General features: G+C 44.4%; 1 protein-coding gene across 8 annotated transcripts in view; it reads left to right on the top strand.

Annotated features, from left to right (window-relative positions):
• ptpn13 (protein tyrosine phosphatase non-receptor type 13) overlaps positions 1-26,029 on the top strand; it is a 67,638-nt gene that overhangs the window by 8,547 nt on the left and 33,062 nt on the right. For all 8 annotated transcript variants that reach the window (XM_061262537.1, XM_061262538.1, XM_061262534.1 and 5 more), the window contains exons 2-8: positions 3,311-3,430; positions 10,395-10,561; positions 11,959-12,024; positions 13,644-13,829; positions 15,760-15,853; positions 19,394-19,945; positions 25,349-25,438. In XM_061262537.1, the coding sequence (XP_061118521.1) occupies positions 3,316-3,430; positions 10,395-10,561; positions 11,959-12,024; positions 13,644-13,829; positions 15,760-15,853; positions 19,394-19,945; positions 25,349-25,438 (1,270 nt within the window). In that variant the 5' untranslated portion in view covers positions 3,311-3,315. The remainder of the gene's footprint in view (positions 1-3,310; positions 3,431-10,394; positions 10,562-11,958; positions 12,025-13,643; positions 13,830-15,759; positions 15,854-19,393; positions 19,946-25,348; positions 25,439-26,029) is intronic.

Raw genomic sequence — 26,029 nt, 5'->3', positions numbered from 1 at the left:
GGGTTGCTTTTGTATGTGTCGCTCCAGGGAGGGGATGTTGACTGCGACGCACAGAAGCAGAAACCCAAGCGCTGTATTTAAATAACACGGAACATGGAAATGTCATTTTGTGCAACCGCTCATGCTGGGATGAATTTGTCTCAGGGTCGTCGGTTTCTGCACGACGACTGGCTGAGTAGACTTACAGCCTGGAGTGGAAAAGAGGTCTGATCATTATGCAGCTATCCTTATGGACTGTACCCCTGAAAAAGGGCTTCGTAGATTTCATCAAGTTTTTATCAACTCAGTGTTATCAAAACATTGAGTATGCTTTCCACTGAGGTTTTATTAGCTCAATAAAAAAAATAAAAAAAATGACATTTGCCATTATGAGAACATGCATGCGCACACGCACACACACACACACACACGCACACACCCACACCCACACACACACACACACACACACACACACACACACACACACACACACACACACACAGTCATCAGGTTGGCTCACTGCTAGTATGTGGCTGCCAAAAAGGAACTGAGCATCTGAGGTATTTTCAGCTGACATGGATGATGCAGAATAAAAGTGGATTTGGCTTCAGAAATCATCAGGACAGGTTGTCATATTCATCATCACCTTTGCTTACACTGCTGCTGTGACGAATGCTGCTGACCGTTTGATTCAGGAAAATGTTTTTTGAATATCCATATCCATTTCTCCAGAGCCAAAATGTCTTTGTTGCCTAAGTTGGCAGGTCGCCATGCCAATGATAACCCCTGCCATGCCTACAAACTAAGGTCTAAAATAGAATATTGAAAGTGGGGAGTCACATTTCACAATTTATTTTGTAATTCTCATGTTAATAGCATTGCAACTGCAACAAAAAAAAAAGCTTCGGTTTGAGAGCCTCAACATGACAGTGTTCATGAGTTTGGTCAGACTCTTTCACTCTGTGCTTCAGTTGCCTGGGAAGTGATTTGATGTTGTTCATGCGCCAAGTTATCTGTCACCAGGTAGGGCATCACATTTCACTTGTGAAATCATAATATGTCTACAAAAAAAGCCATACATAAATTGACAGCAATTCCAACTGCCTCTTCTATACCTAAAAGTATCCAGCTCATCAGCAAGTGTTTTTATTCATGAATGTTTGATTATTATAAGCAGCGTTATTGTAGGACATAGGCTATGTCCCTTTTAAATGTATATTCCTAAAGTTGAATTGTCAGTCTTGTTCTATATTTGTGCACAGTTTCAAAATGCATTCACAGTGGGGAAGTAAAGGTTTCTGTCATTCCTTCCTTCACAATTTTACGATGAAAAATACTGTCATGTACAGACTTGTACTCGACTTCCTGGGTTGGATGATATTATCATTGGAACTCTTAACATGGTTTCTATGCCGTTATATGTTGATGGCTAACAATTAGCTAGTTTGAAAGCTAGTCTGCAATCTCAGTTTTTGTTTGCTATATCATTTATGGCTCCATGGCCAGGTACTTTAAAAGCTTATAAAGGATAACAAGCAAGACACTGCATTGTAATATCTTGACCTTACTACTCATAAGGTGGCTAGCTGTACAGTGCTATTGTAGGTTGTACCGATATACCTAAACCGGAGTAACCGTTTTGCCAGGCTGTCTGTATGGCATACTGAGTGCAGCGTACCGTGGTAGAGTTCGGGCTAATCGGAGGAGGGACCCGTCTCTCAGTGATTGCAAATGGGATTGTTGACGACTCAGGGAGTCGCTAAGGAATGCTAGCTGAACCTGACTTGAGGTCACCCCGCCCCCATGGGACGGAGCGAGATGTGACCAGCCACCGTGTGCTCCGTCTTACTCATAATTGTTAGGAAATGACACAACCTGCTCATCTCAAATTACAGGAGAGATCTTTTGTTCCTGTCTGAATAATAGTAATTCTGCATATAAAGATATCTAATAATGTGGGAGCAGCCAAACATCACTGGTGTCAACTGACTGAGAGCATAATGACACGATTGAAGTCAAATTCGTCTGCGTCCTGCAAGCTCATTTGAGTTTGTTGCCTTTCATTTTTTTTTTTTATTCTAATTTAAACATTCAGCTGTGCAGTATCGCAAGATGACCCAAACACTCATAATATAGATTTTTATGACCATTTAATGGCAGAAACACCATTAAATTCCTAACAATCTGTGGCCTATTTTAAGATTGCATAAGACATTCATTGTATAATGAAAAGTGATTCCATTCATAAATAAATGTTGGTGATATAGATGGCTTGCCATGGGTGTGGTCTCTTACAGGTGCAGTTTATGTTAAATGTGGATTCTGTAGAATGCCAACAGTGGTGTAAAATGTATATTATCTATGTCACTGTTTTTCAAAATGAATAGCAAAAGTATTGCTAGTATAGAAATGCGTGCAGTTGATGTAAACAAAATTAATATAAACATTTTGTGGCATAACATCATACTGTACCTTCAGAAGTTGCTCATCCTTGTGTACCTTCCGGTCTCCAAGAGCCCCCAAGTTCACAAGTCCCACATTGGTCTGATTCACAGTCTGCAACTTGTGTACATTTTACGTACATTTTGATGAAAATGTATACAAATGTGGTCCAAAGAACCTTCTCTGTTCAAATCACGATGGTGGAGCTCAGACTTTTCCTTAGGACAGAGTGGGTAAAGTTTAACATGATTTTACACGTAGGTGCTTTAAAAAAAAAACTAGGCGATTACATGCCTATCGATGAACAGTGGAATGTATGGCTGTCAAATGTATCTAATAATACAAAAATATTGTATTGTTCTATGTTTGTTCAATTACACTCTAGTTCATGCCTGTAGATGAAAAGCAAAACCGCTGAATAGTGGCTTCTGTATTAAATATGTACCCTCTCTCAGAATCCTATGCCGATAATAATTCCCAGTAATAATTATTTTCACATCCCTTTTCTAATCATTGAAATATGGCTATATGAAGGTTTTTGTTTGGGAAAATCAGGGGAATCTGTTCAGGCACTTCCCCTGTAATGCTGTTGTTATGCCTGTGAAGAATTATTCACACCCCTGACTATTTTAAGACCAAAATAAAATGCCTATTAAATCCTAGATTTTCTCCTCATGCAATTCTATATTTTATCCGCCGTGGAATTTGCCTACCCGCCAATGTTTGTCTCTTAACTGTCCAATCGGCATGGCAACCACAACTCGCACTGGATGTTTCTTTAGTTTTTTTTTTTCCAGTGGAATTGGGGAACCTGGATGGTGCTGCTGTTGACAGTGGGGAGTTGTGATGATGTGTGTTTTTGAAGGCCCTGCCTCTGTTCTCCTCACAGGTACCATGCACGTGTCCCTGGCAGAAGCTCTGGAGGTGCGGGGGGGTCCCCTGCAGGAGGACGAAGTCTGGGCGGTGCTGACGCAGAGTGCCGAGAGCCTCCAGGAGCTCTTCCGCAGAGGTAGCCATCTTGTGCATTTCCAGTACAGTCCCGGAACAACCAGCAAACACCACGTCACTGCTTCTAATGAGCAGTATATCTGCCCACTGTCAGTTTCTGTATAGTATAATAATAAGCTGTAACTGCCAGGACTGTAACGTGCCATTACTGAGCTTTGTAAGTACTATGTGTTACTTGAAGGAGAGGCTTCAGTTAACCAGAGACAAGAGACCAGTCATAGATTTGGATTTAGAAGACTTTGCCGTTTCAACGTTGTAGTTCTTTCCCTATTGACCATAACTAATACGTTGACATCATGCTCCATCTGCCCACTACATTTTTCCGTTTGACCTTTTTTACATTGAGAGGTAGGTGGCTTTCCACTGGTACATAAAGACGGGTCCCTGGCCCCAACTTTATTCTTGACTCCTCATTGACCTGAAAACATTTTACATCTCCTCCTGTTTGAGGTTGGTTTGTGCTCCCTAAGCCACCCCCTCTTTCCGGTGCTTTCTTTATCGCCCATGCGGGAGACTTGACTTCTGCATTTCCATGTATTATTTCTCAGAATTTCCCTTTTGCTGACAGCACCTTTCTCTTTCATAGTATTGTATGGGCTCCATCTTTGCTCCCTAAACACACAGCTCACCCAATCACGTAGTCCATCTGTTTTAGGTTCTGACCGATGACTGACTGTAAACTATGTGAAAAAATAAGACAAAAGACCTCATTACTTCAGCTCTGCCTGAATCTTAACTGATGTTTCAACGCACCTTAAATCCCACACTGTGTACTCTCAAGTGAAAAATTTGGAAGTGATATAGGAGTTTTTTAATGACATTATATCTGCCTTAAGTGAATAAGCAGTTTTTAATTAATAGGTTGTGTTTATTTTGGCTCTTTGTACATTCTTATCCATTAGTTGTATTATACTCACATACCGTATGTTGGTATTGCGATTTAAAGTGCATTTTACCTGGTCACAGTACAATGTACAATACAATAAAAGACAAAATATGGACCAATAATCTAAGATTATATACATTAGATCTGTGATCATTCTTTCCACTGCAGAATTCCAGTGTCCTTATAAGCAAATCTGTGGTTTCAGATTTCAGGAAGTGTTTGAGAAGTTACCATGAGAATGTTTTACAGTAATTTGATCTGTTAAGGCACAGTATATTTTCAGAGCACGAATTGTGTGGATTATAAATTCCGAACATTTCACTCACCTAAGTATCTCATTAGCATGTACGTAGTAACTGCTGCAAGGCCTGCTGATTCTGTTCCATGCTAAGTTATAGTTCATTTCACTGAAATACTTAGATGTTTCTCCTGCAATGCAGACTCCATAAACAATTCCATATTCTGGAATAGGCATAAACGTTATTTTCATGTCAAACACTGCCAGGTACTTGTTCTGATTCAGGAGATATAACGCCGATGAACTTCACTTAGTAAGAGGGATTGAGAGGAATCCTTGACCGATGCATATCCACACATCTCATTTAAATGAGTCGGTGATGCTGATCCGTATGTTATTTGAAAGCCTTTGTGGATTTTCTTAATGGTGTAATTTCCTGTTCTTTCTGCATGCGCATTCAGGTAGAAACTTTTATGTTGGCTAGTGGCCATATAAGATTGCTGTTTTTAGGGCTATTTTGGAGAGCAAGTCTCCCCTTTAAAGTCAGTTGAATTCAATTATTCAATTCAGTTTATTAAACAGCTATTGAGACTGTCACAAAGACACATTACAGGAAAATAGAAAAAATTAGATATGAATATGAATATGCCCCTGTTGTGCTTAGCCACTAATAATAAAACTAATGTTACTTGCACACATGCAGTGCTTTGCCCCTTAAATATTTTCAAATATGAATACATTATGTATTATCAAACGAGCAAATGGTATTCCCAAGCTACTAGTTGGAATTGCAATATTCCTCATTTGGGGTTGTCTCAACTAAATCTTGGATGACTAATTTAAAAGCAGCCTTAGTGCAGTGGTTTACAGTTAGTAGTTGGTTACCCTCCTGCATTAATCTTTGGAGGGTTCAAGAGAGGTTTGCCGACTTCCCCTTGTTCCTCCCCCCCCATTGAAATTCTGGTTTACCTGACCCTGGCTCTGTCCCAGCAATGCGTGAGCGGAGATCCCTCATTGCTCCAGGTGCAGCACAACACAACACGCTGATGCATGTAAATGAGTTGTTTGTCTATGCATGCATGCATGCCCTGTATAATTGCTTAGTAGGCTTTGATATACTCGACTTTCTCAGAGCTCTCCTTCACCTGAACTGGATCTCCTCCTCGATTTTTTTAAATGAGGGCGATAACTGTCATCTCCCCAAGGCAAATCATGTGTTTGACTTGGCATTTATGTTTTTTTCGTGTTATTTCTCACTGTATCAAAATACATTTTAAAAAAAAAAAGCAAGGCATTTCCTTCGCTCAAAATTCATTCCGCATCATCATAATAAACGGGCAAGCTTCCACCAGGCCGTGGTTACGGTCATTCCAGAATGTGATGTGAAAGAGAGCAATTTCTCCCTGAGCTGTGTAATGCTAGCCTGGCAGCGTGTTGAAATGTGACAAAACCCTGGCCAATGTAGGCGAATGAAACACAGCCAAATGCAATGCAGCTTCAAATGTCAAGAACAACCTAATTGTTTTCAATGTAGTAAATTTAGCTGATAGGTAGCTCACTTTTACGAAGACGCAGTGCTGAATGCAGTGAAGCGCTTTACCGTTTTCCACGGAAGAGACCAGTGCCTGTAAGTTCTTCCCGGCAGAAGAACATGGGGGTTGCAGTGGCATACTACCGCGGACAAAGACCGCATTGTTATCCGGGGCCTATGTTCACATGGAGGAGGCTGTTTTCTCTGAGCGGGAGCCAACCGCCGTGGCTTCAGATTGGCCGTCGATGCGCGGAGCGTCTGACGTCTGCACACGAGCGGCCTGGACGCGGTGCGGTGACTCAGCGGGGAGTGGGCTGAGCGGGCCGGCCCCTCCGTGTTTTCACATGAAAGGGTCGGCCCCATCAGCGCCTCATCGGGACGGCTTAATTGTCTGTGCGGTTCGCGGAATCCCCAGGCTCTGGGATTTGGCATACTTGACGTGACTCTTGTGGCCGGAGCAGGGCCTCTGAACCCGTTTTTTTATCATTGTCTGGAGTGACTCAAGGCCAGACCTTGGGAGTTCTTTCTGAACAATGACAAGAAAGAATCTTTCAGAGAATGCCGGTGTGAAACTTTTAGTCTGCTTGGTTATTTCGGTGTGATTCCGCTCTTGTCTATGCCCTGTGGCCTTGAACGCGCAAACTTGGAATTCTCACCTCCTCAAGTTACTTTTTGGTATTTCAAGGAGGATATTCTTAAATTAACAGGCATGACTTGTTCAAGACGCATCGGTGGTGAATCAAGGCTGATGAGTAAAGCAGAAATAATAACCAGAAGGGTTATGGCAAAAGGTTTGTTGTGTTAACACTAATAAACTTATTTTGTAAAATCATAATATAGAGAAATAATAAAAACAGATTAAGCTACCACTTACTGTAGTAAATACCCAAATGGTTTCTCGTCACTGATGACCAATGCACCCTTTTCATGTCAGCTCATGCTGACATAATTGTAACCATACAACGCCTGTGGCTAAAGACCCGTTGTGTATGAGTTTGGAAAGCCGTATGGTGTATTGGAAACAGATGGTGACGTAAACTTACCCAGCAGTTTGCCAGAGCAGGGAGGGGCTTGGATCACTTTCACACTTCTAAGAACACTTGCAGTTTGAAGTCTCCGGTGTTTTTCCTAGCTAGTCCGTGCCAAACGTTGTCACCAGCAGATGTGACCGGGTTAAAGGTGGCGTTGGGGTTATAGGGAAGGGTGGAGTAGTGGCCATTTATTTGACAGGAATACAAATGAAGATTGTTGTTAAGTTGTTCAATAACCTGAAAATTGTGCGTGAGTCTGAATGCAATAGAGTAAAGAACTAGAGCAGGGGTCACCAGCACGGTGCCCGCGGGCACCAGGTCGCCCCCAAGGACCACATGAGTCGCCTGCAGGCCTGTTCTAAAAATAGCACAACTCACTAGTGAGCTGCATCTAAAATTTAATTTTATTCTGTTGCTATTTTTTTAATCACACTTGCATTTATATAGATTTAAAAATGACAATATCTTAAAAAAATGTTTTATTATACATGAAGTTTAGATAAGTTTAGGTGAACTCTGACCTACTCTAGTTCAAAGGTCAGTATTGTGCGCGTGACAAAACAAACTGGTAGCCCTATGACTCAGTACCCATGAAGTAGCTCTGAGTTTCAAAAAGGTTGGTGACCCCTGAACTAGACTGTGTTGTATTGCACATTTTATAAGGTATCTGTCATGAGGAGCTGAAACCTGCTCTTTCTCTTGGAAGCAGATTTTCACAGAATGGAATTTTGCAGGGCCGCTTAAACATTCCATGGTGTATTTATAAAACATTCGCTGTAACAATACCTCTGCGTCCGGACTTTCCACAGAGAGAATGATGGGCCTTTTCCTCTACAGCTCATATTCCGGTGTTCAGGCCATCATTTTTAAGTTCCTTTTTTCTGTTCTTGAGGAATATGTGGCTGTCAGTGTGCGCAGGTATGCCAGCCCCTTTACTTTATAGCAAGGGGTGGGCAACTCTGGTCCTGAAATGTGGGATATGCTTCCAGTTGCTGCGCCATCCAAACCGATAACTGTAATTGGATTAATTGCGAGGCTCAATTAATGCAAGTGACCACATGCTGGAGGTATTCAACTGTTTCACAATTCAGGCTCTGGGGCAGTTTTGATGAGTTCATAAATCTGCTTTTGACATATTTCTGAATATAAATGTGTGTACAATGTAACAGTGCAGTATTAAGGTTTGTCTATGCTAAGTATACACATGGGAAATGCGTTTTAGTTTTTGAAGAAGCAAACCAAAGAACAGAAAAAGTTAAAAACTTAGTCATGAGTTGTTTCTATGTTCTGTTATTTTCAAGTTTTACTGAGCTGATGCAGCTGCACGAGTAGCCCTAGAGAGTAGGTGAACACGTGCTGGAAGTAATGTGGTATGTCTTTGTGAGCAAGTTTCAAAATGTTCACAATGATTTATTAATTTTGAAAGTATAATACGGGATATTGTTCATCCTGTTAGATTTTACTGAGATTTTGTATATCACATGCATGATATACAGAATATACCATTACAGTGTGTAATTAAGATGTAATTAGAAGCCTAATTCATGTGAATGTTTGAAATGACTTTGGATAAAAATCGCGTGTGGTTTTCAGTCGTCAATTGTGTAATAAATACCGTGTTTGCGCCTGTCGAGACCTAAATATGGGGAACGTAGAAGGCCAGGGTGACGGTCTGAAATGAGGCCGATCCAGGAATTCGGCTCTGAGGGTGGGGATGCTAACACACCCCAGCTGTTAACCATCAGCAGCCAAATGATGTCCACATTAGTGTGCAGCATAGAGGGAGGGCGTGTACGGATGCTCGATACGGGTCTGTTTTTGCCTTTGTTATCGTTAGTAATACTGATTTCTGTTTCTCTTGCAAGGCCACTTCCTGAATTTATTTATTTGCTCTGAAATTATTGCTAGTCAGAGTGTTTCCTCAATGTTTTCAAGCAGGCTTCACGGGCACGTAGGTCAGGCGCATTTCTCGACACAAGCATTGCTCCGAGAGGCAAGCGGTTTTGTCCCAGAGGGATTTAAACTCACAACCTTGAGGTCCAGGGTGTGAAATTGATGTGCGGGACATTTAATGCAGACCCAAATACACAGGACTGTTGTCATGGTGAAGCTGTAGCCATGGACATAGCGCAGAGTAATTGGTTATTGCTCAGAAATCAGTCATTTAAAATGTACTTTTCCATTAAGAGTCCAATTTTTTATTTTGAGTTATATGTTTATATCTACTTCACACTGACAAAGCAGGTGAAGTACATTAAAGCACCACATGCATATTTTCAGTGCTTTTGAGCTTTCATATCATCCCTGCGCTTTCAATTTGTTTTGCATACTGATTCAAGTAAGACAATTGCAACATTGGTAGAAGTATGCATATTTTAACTGTAATTTTTCTGGGCTGTTTGTACAGTTATTTCCCACGTGACCTGAGGTATTTTTTTTCATAATTATTGGATGACGTTGCTAAATGTTAACACAGAGAGCCGACCAACCGTGGGGGAGGGAGAATTGGGCTCTGTGGGTGGGATTACGGACTTAAAAAAATGAATTAATAAATAAATAAACCCTATGTCACTGGAGTTTTAGATTCTAAAACCAGGAAGAGAGCGCTCATGCGTGTGGGCCTTTTAAGGGCATACAGTGATTTGGCTAATATATTCATTCATTATCCTAACCCGCTTATCCTGAACAGGGTCGCACGGGGGCTGGAGCCTATCCCAGCATACATTGGGCGAAAGGCAGGAATACACCCTGGACAGGTCGCCAGTCCATCGCAGGGCACACACACCATTCACTCACACACTCATACCTATGGGCGATTTAGACTCTCCAATCAGCCTAACCTGCATGTCTTTCGACTGTGGGAGGAAACCGGAGTACCCGGAGGAAACCCACGCAGGCACAGGGAGAACATGCAAACTCCGCACAGAGAGGCCCCGGCCGACGGGGATTCAAACCCAGGACTTCCTTGCTGTGAGGCGGCAGTGCTACCCACTGCACCATCCGTGCCGCCTAAGCTAATATATGAAAATAGGAATTTTGCATCACACACACCATGCCCTTCTCGATGGCAGTCAGTGATGAACTGTATGGTCAGTGGGTTTACCGCGTGGTTTCTTATGGTGACTGTATGTTTAGAACAGCACTTCATGTGTATTTCACTAGTTATGGGTGTGATGCTTTAACTTGTGAAAGAACCTATGCACTTGTAAGTCGCTTTGGATTAAAAGCGTCTGCCAAATGACTAAAATGTTAAAAATGTTAAAAATGTTCGCTCTACAGACCCTTCGGCCCTGTGCTTCATCATCTCGCCGTGGTCCCTGCTGCTGATGCCGTCCGGGAACATCTCCTTCACCGACGAGAACGTGACTCAGCAGGATCTGAGAGCCTTCACCGCCCCGGAGGTCCTGGAGGGCCTGGCCTTGTCCTCCGTCTCTGACATGGAGAAGGTGCGTCGTCTGCCCATCTCCCCGTTTACCTGGCTCCTTCCTTTATCGTGCTGTCAGCTTGAAGTGGTGTACTTGCCCGGAGTGAGTTTTCATTTGCACAGTGCGGACCTGGATTCAAGTTCTTTTTCTGTGCTCGATTGACCTTGCCTGGGGCAGTTGAGCCAACCAAGGCAGGGTTTGTACTTTTTGTACTCCCCCCCCCCCCCCCCCCCCCCCCCAATACACCGGAGAAGCTCAGTCAAGGAAAGGCGATTTGAATCCAAAACAATTACGTATTTGACCCAAGTTTGAATGGCGGTGACCAATCCTTCAGGGGACACTAACAACTGGTGAGGTGATTTTGCAGTGGCAGTACTTTTCTGTTAAATTTGTGTTTTCGCAAAAGGCACTCCTTATGATATGATGACCTTGGCCTTTCAGTGTAGTGGCAATGAGCAGTAGCACAGTAGTGCTGAATGCCGTACTTGCTGGAACATTCCATTAGCATATGGGCTTACGCTGAATCATCAGCCTCTTGTCTTTTTTCTGTTCTTATCAGGATTCATCATCTTCATTACACTTTGAGATGTGCGTATGAATGTTCAGTAATGCACACAGCTTTAAAGTGATCCCAGCATGCAAGTCAGAAGGTTTGGTGCCTGGGAGAAATAAGTAACTGCGTAACACTGGTTCAGAGGAGTGATATTTTTGCCACTGATTTGAGTAATAATGAACGCTGACATTTGTGTTGCCATGAGTGGCCCCCATTAAATGACTTTACGTTTTACAGACGGGAGGTGCATTCCACAAAAACACGAATAAAAACATGGAGTTTAGTTCCTCTTGACAACTCGACGCACAGATTTCCCATTTGCAGAGCTGTATTTGAATAGACTCACTGTTTCATAGCATGCATCTTGATGAGAAAAGGTCACCTTTTTCAAGGCTTTTTCAGCGAACCGTGGTTCTACCCTCGAGCAAGCTAATCTCATGAGCAATCATGTGGTATAGAAACTGTAATACTAACTCTACCAAGAACAAAATGGAGTTTCTGAATGCTGCCAGCCCACGCAGGCTAAATCTGCTGCAGCACATTTGGTCAAGTAGTGATTGAACTTGGTTTCTCTGAAAATGTTCAAATGAGCTACATTTATGAAAGAACAAAGGGTCATAAGTGCATCTGTGCATTGCTCAGACTTTCACGCTTCTTTTCCTGTGGAATGCAATCTAATTGAATGAACCTTAAGCATTTTAATAAGATTGTTCTTTTTCTTTATTTTTGTTTTTGTGTGCTTTTGCTGGCTGGCTGCATGAACATATCTTTTTATTTTATTGTATTTATTCCAGTGATTTTCAAGAACACATTTGTTCTTATGGTGGCTCGTTTTCAGGTTGATCATGAAACTTTTTTGTTTCAGATGCATATGTATTCTCTTGGGATGACTTTGTTTTGGGGAGCGGACTATGAAATTCCTCAAAGTCAGGTAAGGCCCTGCCAAAACAAATGGATTTCAATAATGCTATGTAAGCAAGTTTGTCATCTAGATTGGTTGCTAGCTTGAGTGGCTAGCTAATGGATCTGAACATTTTATTTGTTACTTGTAATGGGTTTTTACACTTATGTATGAGAGCTCTTCTAGCTACAATGACTTGAAATCTGGAAAAGAAGATGGCTTGGTTGTAGGAAGCCATATCAGGCCATTGTTTTATGTTCTTCTAAATAAATTTGCCAACATTTAGTGAGCAGAGTTGGAGACTCATTGTGTTCCAATGTCGAATGCTGTTTCCAATAGGCTATGACAGTTTTATGCTTCAATGTGAAGTGGTTTACTATGGGTTTGCCTTCTCTTCAGGTCAGCCATCTTTCAAAAAATTGTTTTGTCGACCTAATACAGATATGTAAAGATTGAGCTGAAGGTTATCTAAGGAAAATATCATTAATTTTTTACAGTTCCATGATATTTGGCCACACTGGTATGATGAACATGTAAAACTTGTAAGCTTTGTTTATTGTTAATATGATAACCACAAAAAAACCAAGAGACAGGGCTTTACTAGCATTATCTCAAACTATGTAGCTCAGGAAACAAAATCACCAAGCTAGCAGCAATGCAAGCACGGATTCAAGTTGTATTAAAGGATTATGGTTCATTGAAACGCTGGCAATAATTAGCTAACTCGCCACGTAAATACTCTAAGCTATGTACAGCTGTTTGTCATTATAGTGCTTTTCCTCAAATCGCAGTGATTTTACAGATTGCTTTACTGTGCTGCAGCAAGCCAAAAGTACTGAAATGGCACATTCACTGACCTTTCATCCTTTTGAGCTGTGTGTGTGTGTGTGTGTGTGTCTGTGTGTGTTTGATATGTCTTGCATGTCTCGCACAGCATATGAAGCCAATGTATTTTGTGTGTGTGTGTGTGTGTGTGTGTGTGTGTGTGTGTGTGTGTGTGTGTGTGTGTGTGTGTGGGGTGTGTGTTTGGTATGTCTCACACAGCGTATGAAGGCTATGTATTGTGTGTGTGTGTGTGTGTGTGTGTGTGTGTTTGGTATGTCTCGCACAGCATATGAAGGCTATGTATTGTGTGTGTGTGTGTGTGTGTGTGTGTGTGTGGGGTGTGTGTTTGGTATGTCTCGTACAGCCTATGAAGCCTATGTATTGTGTGTGTATGTGTGTGTGTGTGTGTGTGTGTGTGTGTGGGGTGTGTGTTTGGTATGTCTCACACAGCGTATGAAGGCTATGTATTGTGTGTGTGTGTTTGGTATGTCTTGTACAGCCTTTGAAGCCTATGTATTGTGTGTGTGTATGTGTGCGTGCGTGTGTGTGTGGTGCGTCTCGTACAGCCTATGAAGCCTATGTATTGTGTGTGTGTGTGGTGCATCTCGTACAGCCTATGAAGCCTGTGTATTGTGTGTGTGTGTGTGTGTGTGTGTGTGTGTGTGTGTGTGTGTGTGTGTGTGTGTGTGTGTGTGTGTGTGGGGGGTGTGTGTTTGGTATGTCTCACACAGCGTATGAAGGCTATGTATTGTGTGTGTGTGTGTGGTGCGTCTCGTACAGCCTATGAAGCCTGTGTATTGTGTGTGTGTGTGTTTGTGGCGCAGCCGGTGAAGCTGGGGGAGCATTTGCACAGCATGCTGCTGAGCATGTGTGATGACGGGACGCACGCGCGCATGTCCGTGCGCACCGTGCTGGAGGCCTGCAGCGCACACATCCGCTCCTCCAGCTGCGAGCCGCCCTTCGCCTACGTCAGGAGGCTGGTCAGACTGGTGCTGGGCAGCCTGTCCCAGGTAGGGCTCCCACTGCTCCTACACAACACACGCACCACAGCGCCCAACACACACCACGCACAACACCCGTACCACAGCGCCCAACCCGCACCACACACACCATACACAACACACACACCACAGCGCCCAACACACACCACGCACAACACCCGTACCACAGCGCCCAACCCGCACCACACACACCATACACAACACACACACCACAGCGCCCAACACACACCACGCACAACACCCGTACCACAGCGCCCAACCCGCACCACACACACCATACACAACACACACACCACAGCGCCCAACACACACCACGCACAACACACACCACAGCACCCAACACACACCACACACACCACAGCGCCCAACACGCACCACACACACCACACACACCACAGCGCCCAACACGCACCACACACAGCACACAATACACACAGCTCACAACACACACAGCGCACAACACACACAGCGCACAACACACACAGCACACAACACACACAGCTCACAACACGCACAGCTCACAACACACACATCACACAACACACACAGCTCACAACACACACAGCTCACAACACACACAGCGCACCTTAGAACTGGAGTTGGCCTCCAGGCACTGCACTGTGGCTGCTCACTGCTTCTAAGTAACTCGGATTTGTCAAAATGCAGAAGACAAATTACCCCCATGGGGTTCAATAAAGTATATCTTATCTTATCTTGTATGTAAGTACAGTCCAGTGCAGTTTGTTGTTTTGGCTCTGCACTCCAGAAAGCAGACAGTTGAAATATCTATGTCACATCACGATGTGGTTAAAATGCAGTTTCAGCTTTAATGTGAGGGTTTTTACATCCATATTGGATGAACCGTGTAAGAATTCCTGCCCTTTTCAGATAAAGATTTACCACAACCATATGGAGGACAGCATTATCTTGTACAATGTTCATCATCTTCCACATGAATGTGAATGTCCTAAGGCTTAAGGCAATATGCTTCCTTATTGATTACAATTTCCAGCGCATGTCTTTGCAAATTTGCAACGCAATAACAGGTCAAGAGGTCATTCGGCTCAGAGGAGCCAACAAGTGTCATCTCCTCTTCCCGGACAGTAATCTCAGGAATCTAAAATACTTGAGGCATTCCATCTGTAAAAGGCCTTCACTAGGAATTGAAATCTTAAATCTGAAAGGAATAACATCATAGTTACCCTCTCAATTCCTCATTCCAGTGCTATCCTGCTCCCCAGGAGTTTGTTCACAGTGTTCGCATCGGTGGGAAACGACCAAGTGCTTGTGTTTTAGCTGGTGATTGTCTCTGGACCGTTTTACAATGTACAATAAATGTGGAATGTCGTAAAAGCTGCTTCTTGTGATTGCGGATGATGTGGTGCATGTGTCACTAAATCCCCAGAAGCCCAAGGACAGCTTCCTGCCATTAACGCAAGTGTTCTGCCTGTGTGTCCCTGTGTGTCCCTGTGTGTCCCTGTGTGTCTGTGTGTGTCCCTGTGTGTCCCTGTGTGTCCCTGTGTGTCCCTGTGTGTCTGTGTGTGTCTGTGTGTGTCTGTGTGTGTCTGTGTGTGTCTGTGTGTCCCTGTGTGTCCCTATGTGTCTGTGTGTCCCTGTGTGTCTGTGTGTCCCTATGTGCCTGTGTGTCCCTGTGTGTCCCTATGTGTCTGTGTGTCCCTGTGTGTCCCTGTGTGTCCCTGTGTGTCCCTGTGTGTCCCTGTGTGTCCGTGTGTGTATGTGTGTGTATGTGTGCGTCTGTGTGCGTCTGTGTGCGTCTGTGTGTGTCTGTGTGTCCCTGTGTGTCCGTGTGTGTCCGTGTGTGTCCGTGTGTGTCCGTGTCCATGTCCATGTGTCCGTGTGTGTCCGTGTGTCCGCGTGTGTCCGCGTGCGTGTCCGTGTCCGTGTGTCCGTGTGTGTCCGTGTCCTTGTGTGTCCGTAGCTGGACGGGCTGCTGTCAAAGACGGAGCGGGAGTCCCTGCCTGAGCGCAGTAAGGAGATTCGGGAGCGGCTGCGTGGGAAAGGCCTCCCGGCAGGTAACCCGAGCCTCCCGCTGTGTCCCTGCTGTAAACACTGAGCACGTGCCGTGTGACAGCCAGCCCTGCACTGATTGGCTCATTAATCTCAGGCAGTGGCAACTCAGGAGCTCTCCCATCATCCCTGTAGACCTTTGAAGAAAAGAAAACATTGAAAGCCTGTGAATTATATTTAAAATAAATAAATATCTATATAAGTGCTTTTATTTATTTTTTTTAATATTTTGCATTTTAGTATGAATATGTTCTGGTATTTAAAGTATTGGAGTTATCCCGTTTCTGACGCTTCAGAGGTATGTGTTTAAAAACGTTTTAACGTTTTTATTACTTGAGCAATTACTAATAGCACTGCAATAAACAGCTATTTTAAACCTCCAAATTTCTACTCGCCCCCATTTAACACTTTTTTTTTTTTTTTCCAACATTAAATCTTTGGCCAGTCCTGCCCGGCGATGTCCTACAAAATGGCCCTGGCTCATACCAATGAAGCAGGAACTAGAGATGTGATCGGGTGTGACGGAGTCATACAGTGTCAGTGAAGCTTGAACAGGGAGGAAGTGACTCAGCATGAGCACACACGGCGGAGGTTGGCCTTGTTAGTATACCGCCCACAGTCAGCGCTCTATACCAGTTACCTGTACCAGTACCTGTGAGGTCAGGGCTGGTAACCGGGCGGGTTGCAGTCACTGTCAGGAGACGCCCACTGTGGGCATGTTTAGACAGTTCATGTAGACATTTATTTTTCAGCAAGTTTTATTCAAACGACTCCCAGCGTCCGGGAACCGGGCCAAATTACAGCTCGGGGAGCGGCTGAGCGCCTTTGCCGTCTCTGTTGCGCGAATTCGAGGCGTACCTCGGTGAACTCGCGAAGCTGAGGACGATGTCCGAAATCCACCAAATCTGTTCGACTATATGACACATCTCAGGGAATGTAGTTGCACGGAGTACTTTGCATTTTTTGAACCAGCTGTGCAATGTGCGTGCTCTCAAATTTATTTGATTCAACGTTTGTTGCTAAACGAGGGTATTGAACATACAGCCGTACGTGCCGTGCTTTACTGCTTTAGCCATGAAACGAGACCTAGTGTCTGGCTTGATGCAACTGATTTTCTGCTGCAGTGTCATTGCACGAAAGCAGTGAATTACTGTGTTTAAAGCAAGAAACTAGACACGCACAACACCACAGACTGTGACCAAGTTTAATTTAGGAACATATGACCAAATGTTCCCAGTGGTTTGAATCTTAAAAAAAGGAAGAAAAAGGCCACTGAATATACAGTCAGTGCTCTCTGGTTATATAACCATGGTATGTTATTGATTAGCGATCTGGTTTAGAGTGGGTATATTTGACTGTTGTTTATTTTGGTGCTGGGCTCCTCATGCGAGTCCATAGTCAGGACTGGCCTGGGGATATCCACATGCCAAGGCTCTGAATCATTCCTCAAGTTATTTTTGTTATTCCTGTTCCTGGTTTTGAACTGAGATTGGTTTTCAGTTACTGGGTATTTTCACAGTAAGAAGGATATTATCCACCACTGTTTTCATTTCAAACGGACATTTTAACTGATATGTTATTGCTAATGCTTCCTATGTGCACACTGTGTCTGCTATATCCCACTATATTGTGACCACAGTGTCCGGAACCAGAAGAGGCAGTAATGTAAAATCCATTCGGGTCAACGGTTGGATGAGAACGCTAACTGTCCAGCTTTTTATTTGACCTTTTCTCTATTTGATCATGCTTGACTTATTGCGCTGTACCGCTCTACTGGAAGAATAACGGTCTTTGATGCGCTATATTGTTGTGGATTCCATTCATTTGGAAAGGTTGCATATGTTGAGTAGATTAAAGAAGCAGATGCAGTGTTTTATGGGCCCGGGCCGGTTACTCAGAACTCTGAACTCTGGGAAGATGATAGAAATCTTGGCAAATCTGTGGAGCGTCTGGAAATCCAGCCCGATACGTAGAACAAACCGAGCACTAGTGTCATGCAGCCCGGAGTTTTATTATGAAGTATTTTATGACCACGGTTTTTCAAGCTTTGAGGTTTTCGTTATTGCATCCAAATACAAAGGCTTATGGTCTCATTTCCTGTTACCTAAGAAAAGGGAATTGGGCTGATTTGGATCTGCAGTTCAAACGCATTTAACCTGTACTGGTTTGTGTTTCTGTTGGACGAATTTGAATAATGGTGTTTTGGTTGGATTAAATGTGAACCTTGTCCTACCCACATAAACTGTAAATGGACATTTTAGAATTGTATTCAGTATTTTAGCTGCTTGAAATATTTACTGGTGCAAATGAATATGCCTGCAGTAACAGAGCCGTGCAGTTTGCTTTTATGTGCGCAAGCATTTTTCCTCTGCTGTGCAACGAGCTGGGAATATGGATTGCAAAGCTGTGCCGCTGCAGGTTCTGGTCTGTGCCACGTTGGCTGTTGCCGTGGGCCACCGCATCCAATGCCATTTCTTTGGGTACGCTTTCGCTGACGGACGTAGTTTGCACAGCCTGACGGAGAGCCGCTATGCTTGCTGTGCGGATCGGGCCTTGCAGCATACCAGATTTGTTATTAGTGATTAGTGGTGGGTCAGTTTTCATTTAATTCTAGCCCATTCATTTTCTCGATGTCCTGACTTAAGTGTTTGGCATAAAGCTTTGGTGTATTACCAAGATCATGAGACGTTAGGTAACCGTCTGGGGTCTTGGATAATGATGCATTTAGCAGACTTCCCTTTCTGAGTGATGGAGTGCACTACTGTTCAGTGTGGTCTCGGAATCGCCGAAATGAAATGCTTACTCGGAATCCCTTCGGCATCGGAGTCAGGTTTTAGACGCAGTGCTTCAAATCTCTCTGTAGGACGCATGGTTTCGAGTGGCAGTGGTGTAATTGCTGCGTCTAATAACCGGACCATTCTGCGGCAGTAGCTGAACTAAATATAGGTTCTGAGAATCACTTAACTGCAATAAAGGCTTCGTTGTTCTTGGACTCACTCGGCTAATTAGAACTATTATAACTCTTTTCCTGGCGAACATGATCACATCAAAGGGTGTTCAAAATTGGTTGCTTTGAATTTGTTTGGGATTCAAAGGGATTGAATTGAGTGCTGTGTCGGCCTTTCGTCACGGTGACGCGAGGGACAATGAGAAGACTGAACTGGAGATGAATGAAGTTCCAGTAGTCGGGACTGCTCCACTTCCGTGACATTACTCAAACCAATTTGATTGTGAGGCTAGACCCCGCGTTTCTTTGCTACTTTATTGTTATCACGTAGGGCGGCCCGTAGCGTAGTGGTTAAGGTAAAGGACTGGGACATGCAAGGTCGGTGGTTCTAATCCCGGTGTAGCCACAATAAGATCCACACAGCCGTTGGGCCCTTGAGCAAGGCCCTTAACCCTGCATTGCTCCAGGGGAGGATTGTCTCCTGCTTAGTCTCATCAACTGTACGTCGCTCTGGATAAGAGCGTCTGCCAAATGCCAATAATGTAATGTAATGTAATGTACATGCCGTAACGGACGTTTTTCCCCCTCGTTGCGAAAGGGAGAAGCGCGGCGTCTCGAGTCCTGGAGCGGTACCGCACGCGGACGCAGGAGCAGGCCTCTCTGAACAAAGGGCTCAGCCTCTCCATGGGGTCCCTGCCCATCAACGACCTCCTGCGGGGCGAGGAGGAGGCGGCCCGCGCGTACCCGGCCTCGGAGTACCACCCCGGGTCCGAGGAGTCGGCCGGGGAGCACCAGCGCCGCGGCCGGGCGGCGGAGAAGCTCCCCGGCTACCGGCGCGAGCCGGCCCACCCGCGGAAGAACTGGACCTCCTCCGTGGACCTGGCCTGCCTGGAGCCCGAGGCGCTGCGTTTCGGGGCGCTGGAGGACGCCCGCCGGGGGAGCAGCGCCCTCAGCCAGAGGTCAGTGGGCAGGAACAGGTCGGCAACCCGGGCGAGGGAGGCCCGGTACTCGGACTTCGCCGGGCTGGAGCCCCGGCAGGTCCACCACCGCTCGGCTGCGTCCGTGGGCTCGGCGCTCACCACCGCGTACGACCGGATCAGGGAGAAGCAGAGGAAGCTGCAGGCGCTCAGGCAGGCCATGGACGTGGACGGTGAGTAGACGCACGGCGCCGGCTGGCTTCACTGTACGCCGCTGCGACTTTTTCACTTTATTTTGAAAGTTGTGTTCTTGGTTGTGTTCCACCGTAAGACCGCATCCTGTTTCTCTCCAGTGCTTTAAACTGGTGTGGACTACGGGGATTTTCGGGAGTTTGTGTAAATTCGGTTAAAGCCGTTGCGTAACGCGAGTTTCGTTGGATGATCTGAGATCAGATTATAAGCATTTGAACCTATAGTGGACAATACAAGGTTGTGCCTTAAGTGTAAGTTTGATGAACGGCAGCACGAGTGATTATTGGTCTAGCATTCCGATCACACTGCGAAGTGATGTTTTGTTGGGTGGGCGAGTTCTTGCGAGAAGATCAGATTCAGGGAATTTGTCTTGAAAACACAGAACTACTGTATGAACAGCCCGGGGCTGCAGCGATTACTTTGTAAGGTTAGTTTTGAGTGGTTTTGTGAAATGTTTCATGAAAGGTTTTGCCAAGGTTCATGAGTCAGAGTGGCAGTGTGTTCCAGGCGCCTGGTTTTCATTAGTTTTCTGGGTAATTCTATTCCTTTTAACTCTTCACAGCCATTCCCAGCACAAGCCAATTGGGGCTCAGTGTCACGGCAGTCTGTCACATTGAGAGCGGACGCTCGTTGAATTCTGGGAAATCACGGTGCATACTTGGAGTCACATTTGGTGCATTAATGTTTACATCCTGCAATTCTTGTATGTCTGTTCGCCATCTGGAGGCTTTATGGCCCAAGGAATGAATGGCTTCATATAATAAACCTCAGACTTTCCTATCCGGCCTCCTCAAAGTTAAATGCTCCTCAGAACTGCAAGCTCTTCATAGCTATTTTTAACACCAACTGAGCCACGGACCGAAAGCATTCTTTTCAGTGACTGTGTGGCTTTTTCCTGGCTCTTTGTGCAACGTGAATTTTTCTTATTCCGAAATGAATTAGTTTCAGTTTGTGCAAAACAACAAAAAAAGGACTGTGAGATATTTTATGTGTAATTCTCGAATGGGAAACGTTTTTTCACTGTTTTCGTAGATAATAATATATTATTCTTGAGGCTGAAGAGTCCTTGGAAAATTGAAAAAAAAAAAACCCAATGTTTCTTAAGCTGATACAGACATTGCAGAAAATTACATCTGGATACATCTCAGCGTTCTGTATGCATCAACACGTTACTGTACGTAACAAACTGAACGCACACCAGGCTCATTGCAGATGTGATGTCGAGTACATTGTACTTTGGCCTTTTTCCTGCTTGATGGAGAAGTGGCGATAGTGTTCTTGGGTTGCCTGGATTTACTCGCTGCCGTGGCAACCTCCCCCCTTTTCCGCCGAGGTGCTTCAGTCAGCACCACACTCCTGCCGGCCCTGAGGTCTGTAATTGGAGTCATGTGCGAGCGGATGAGGGAATTCCAAACATTATTGGACTTTCCGGTGCTTGGCGTTGGGTCATGTGGCTTTGGGGGGCAGGCCCGTGTGAGCACCCTTGTGGGCAGGGACGCTGCACAGAGGTGTGGGGGCGAAGAGGAGGGGTCGGGGGGCTACTGAACAGGGCTAACAAATAACAGCGTGTCTGCCTTCCCGGAGATGCTGTTTTCCCCCCCGGACTGTTTCCAGTTTTGAATCGCTGGTACACTTCCAGGTTTTTGTTTGCTATGTTTACTTACTTAGCAGTTACTTTATAGCTGCACATCATATTGACTAATATAACTGGTGGTTCCTGCTTATGTGCTGTCAGTGTCGATTTATGTCTTATGCCTTACATGTATTTTTCTGCTGGATACCGTGCCTTAATGACATTTGGTGGCATGAACTTTTTTTCCCACTTAAATCTCATTTTTAATAGACATCTTTTCCAGTCATGCAGCCAGATTCAGAACTGGGTTTTTTTCAGAAGAATTATTGCAGCTTCGTTTCTAATACCGCACTTTCAGATTTCAGTGCATCCTTACTTTTTGTGGACCAAGGAGATACCAGACTTTGAAATTAAGGAGCGTGAGACCTAAATGGCTGTTAAGTAGTAAATGTTGGATATGCAGCCAATCACAAAACCACTTCCCCTTGCTTGTCAGTGAAGGTAAAGCTGTCTATATAATGACTTTCTTGCGAGCTAGATTTAATGTGTTTCGTCAGATTACCTTTCCAAGAACACTGATTGGTCATGGAGATTGTTCTTGGACAAAGCGCTACATTTAGCCTACATCTTAAGATGGTTTATTTGATGGTGTTAATGCCCTCATCTTGTCTATCCACTTAACTCCAGCCAAATGTAGGGACACATTATCAACTGTAATAGGTGCCCTCTCTTCCAGGTCATTGCCGTTTTATATAGGCCATACTCGTTGTCCTCTATTTCGGAGGTTCCAGGTTGGAGAACTTGGACAAACCAATGAATATTTCAGACCTCTATTGTTACTGTAAATAATCTAACCATTAAACAATAAGTTACAGGTTTGGTTTATGTCATTTCTCACTTTTTGTGGATAGAACTTGTTTAATGATGACGCATCAGCATGAAAGTGCAGTGCAGATGACAAAGGTTTTTTCTTTATTTTTTGCTTTGAATTTGATTGAGTAACTGTAAAATATGATTAGCTTACGGAGGTAGAGATGGTCTGTCACTGTGAATACATTTGTAATTTCCACATGAATCCCTTGGTTGCCTTGCTCTGTGTGTGACAGGTCCCATTTGCACACAGTGAAAAGCACTGCGGTGTGGAAGAGGGCTGATGCAGAAGTATTCGTTCCATATTAATCCTGGTTAAATCTCAGCGTAGGGTGAACACAGTAATTTGTACAGTTTTTTCTGCACTACAGCTTAGTGGATGATTATTTTCTGTGACCCTTACCGTTGCCGCTAGCCTCCCACGTACCACAACGCCAACTCAGATGGTCAATGCAGGAACCAATACGATTTCAGCCTCTCTCGCAGAGTTGTGATTCTCGGTCGAGCGTCGGCAAAGAAAGTAGACGGTGAATAGAAAGACAGGAAATTCCTGTGGGGTGGGAAATAACTGTTTCTTCTCTGGCCAAATTTTTCCCTTCACTGTAGAACCTTTACAGTTTCAGTTGAAGTCTGTATAAATCACTGGCTGAACTTTTCCTCAGATTCAAAAGCAAGATTTACGGGTGTACTCACTGAATCATTTGACCTGATATGAACATCACATCTAGTTGTGTGGATAGTGCCAGCTTCACCTTACCTTACCAGTAATTGCCTGGCAGTGTCTCGCTTAAAGACAGCATCACCTTCCTGAAGACAAACTGTTTATTAACGTTTATTAACGCTGGTCAGATATGAGAGGCGAGGTGCTTGCTTTCACAGTCAGCTCATGTCACAAACACTAAAACGCTCCAAAGCTCCCCCACCAAAGGCCTGTTCTTATTCATCACACTAAAATACTAGCCACCGCTGCGAGTCGCAGTCTGTTTAAACCAGTCAGGACTTTAGCCAGGCAGCGGCCACACCTGCGTTATATAACCGTTTCAGACCTGTCCGTAAGAGCTGCAGCGGGCGTGCGCAGACCGCCTACGCGCGGGGTCGTGACAGGGCAGGGTGACGTCACCACCAGCCGAAGCATCCCTCCGGTGTTCCCAGCGGACGTGAATCACGCGCAGCCTCTGCTCGGAGGCTGAACGCAGAGGCCGAGACCGGGGCAGGAGTGGGAAGACTTCCTGTGTAGCGTCTGGAGACGCGGCCGTCCGCGCCCGGCTTCCTCCGGCTCCCGGCTGTGTGGGAGCTTTGTTCTCCTGCCGTTGCGTCACCCGCGAAAATGTCCTGCAGGTCTAACGCACGCACAGGCCCAGGTGCTGAAACCCCCCCCACAGGTATCCCGCTGTAAATCGACGGGAGGAGCCACTCTCTGGAGCTGAGCAATGATTCATTTCTGTTTGTGATCCATACGTAAATAATTCCTCTGTACACTTGATGAAGTGAGGCCTTCGTCACAAGTTTTAAAGCAGAGTTTGCTGTATCAATTATGATGGTGATCTGACGGTTTTTTTCAGATGATCATAGGGGTAATAATTACCTCAGTGGTTTCACTCAAACATGCCCTGAGCCTACGGAACGCAATGGAATGGGCGCCATCGTTCAGTCATGGTTCCCTTTCTCAGGGAATGTGGCTCTCATGATGGTGGAAGCAGAGACTGTAATCGGCAAGGTCTCTTGCGCATTGATGAGATAAGGACGGATGGAGTACATGTGAAGGTTGTTGCTCTTAGAGTAGAGGCGAAAAGGCATTTGGAGAGAATGTCATATATTCAAAGCATGTGGAAAGTATCGGTCTTATAGACTGGGTTTTCCGGTTTTCTTAAAGTTTGTCTGAAGAACAAATAATGACTGTGTCAATCTCAGTTTCCGCCTTTCATATTTGTTTTCGTGTTTTCCTTTACCGACGTGTTACTGTATTGTACAATATCGGTACACAAATTTCTGTGACATTGGAGATTTTAACCATTTTTTTTCCATTTTACACCATTACACTTTTGAGTTTACACTGTTCATTTTTGCATTTGTATAATTTAGTATTTTGATGTATGGGTGCGCACTGTGTCTTTAGGGCACCATTTCACTCGCCCTGGGGGATCCTGGCACATGCATGCCAGACTGAAGGTGACATCGGCTCTCGTTTTGTTAGGCAAAGGCTTCTCTGGTACTCTAGTTTTCCAGGCAGTGAAGCTGTGGGAACTCCTGGGCTTTGTTGGCTAATTCTCGATCCCTTTTGTCGGTACGCCCATCAAAGCCAGAGAACGCTACCATTTTTTTTTGCTACCGTTAATTTCCGTAAGGGAATTTGGAGAGGGGAGAAAAGGCTTCCCCTCTCTGTGTAGCTCTGTGTACTGTAGGCCTTCGTCGCCGGGGCGGACGTGTCCCGGCCGTGGCAAACGTCACCTGTGCTGGCGTGTGCCCTGGCTCGTGTGACTCAGTGTTCTGGGTTAGCACGAGGGCCTGCCCCGGCCCTGCCCAGTTTCACTTTTAGAACATACGCATAAAAACGGTCGACGGGCGCTTTGGGGTTTTGGCACAGTTGAGAATGGGTGGGGGAGAAATGTCTAAAAACAGGTTTCATTATGTGGCCTTGCTCACGGACTTTAAAAAAATTTTTTTTAAAAAATGTTTCGAGCTCTTTAAAAATCGTAAAATGTTCTCAGTGTTGAATGTTCAGTGCTATACACCATTATACAAAATGTTTGCCACCTCACCAACAAACCCAAGAGTGTTTTTTTAATGCGATGCATGTTAAAAGGTTGCTTGTCATTGCTGACAAGAAGGATTCAATCAGTGGTGTATGGAATGGTGGAACTACGTGATCAATATTGGGTGCAGTTATTGGCCAGGTCTGTTATAATTCAAAATGGAAATATTGTACTGAAATATATTTCAGACCCTCTGCACACCCACAGAAGATATCACAGTGATTACAGCTCCTCCAGTGAAAGCCCATCAGTAGCCTCTTCAGATCCTGAATATAGAGGTACCGTTCCCTCAGCAATTCTCTGTGCCCTTAATGCAACACTAAGCAACGTTATCTTCCATTCCTAATGAGGTCATGTTATTTCATGTTCCTTTAAAAAGTAAAACTACTATTCTTCCTTATGGTAAATCATAATATTGCAAGTCCACATCCCGCAAAGCAGGAAATGACGAAAGCATTTCTGACTCAGTGTCAAAAATGGGAAGGCTTTTTAATAGATCTGCCCCAAGCTAAAACTCAAAGCAGTAGTCACTCCTCAAAAAGGTAGAACACACAGTTAAAAATAAACTCAGACTCACATTTCCTGCTTTGTGTGGATTGGATTTATTTGTGAGAAAGTGTCATTTTTATTTATCTATTTATTTTAACTTGTATCACGATCAGAATGCTGTTGCTTTCAATATTTCCTACCAAAATTAATGATTCCAGTAGCTCTTAAGCAACATTACTATAGTGTCTTGGAATGTGTGAAGTTTTTTGTGATTGGAGTCTGATGTCTGCACAATTTTTTGGTAGTGATGGCTAATTAAGACCTACCAAACTACTATTAATTAATAGTTGTGATTAAGACTTGGGTTTTTGTTTTTTTTG

Source organism: Conger conger, chromosome 12 (assembly GCF_963514075.1).
Source record: "Conger conger chromosome 12, fConCon1.1, whole genome shotgun sequence".
In the NCBI taxonomy this organism is placed as follows: domain Eukaryota; kingdom Metazoa; phylum Chordata; class Actinopteri; order Anguilliformes; family Congridae; genus Conger; species Conger conger.
This window is presented reverse-complemented; position numbering and strand designations above follow the sequence as displayed.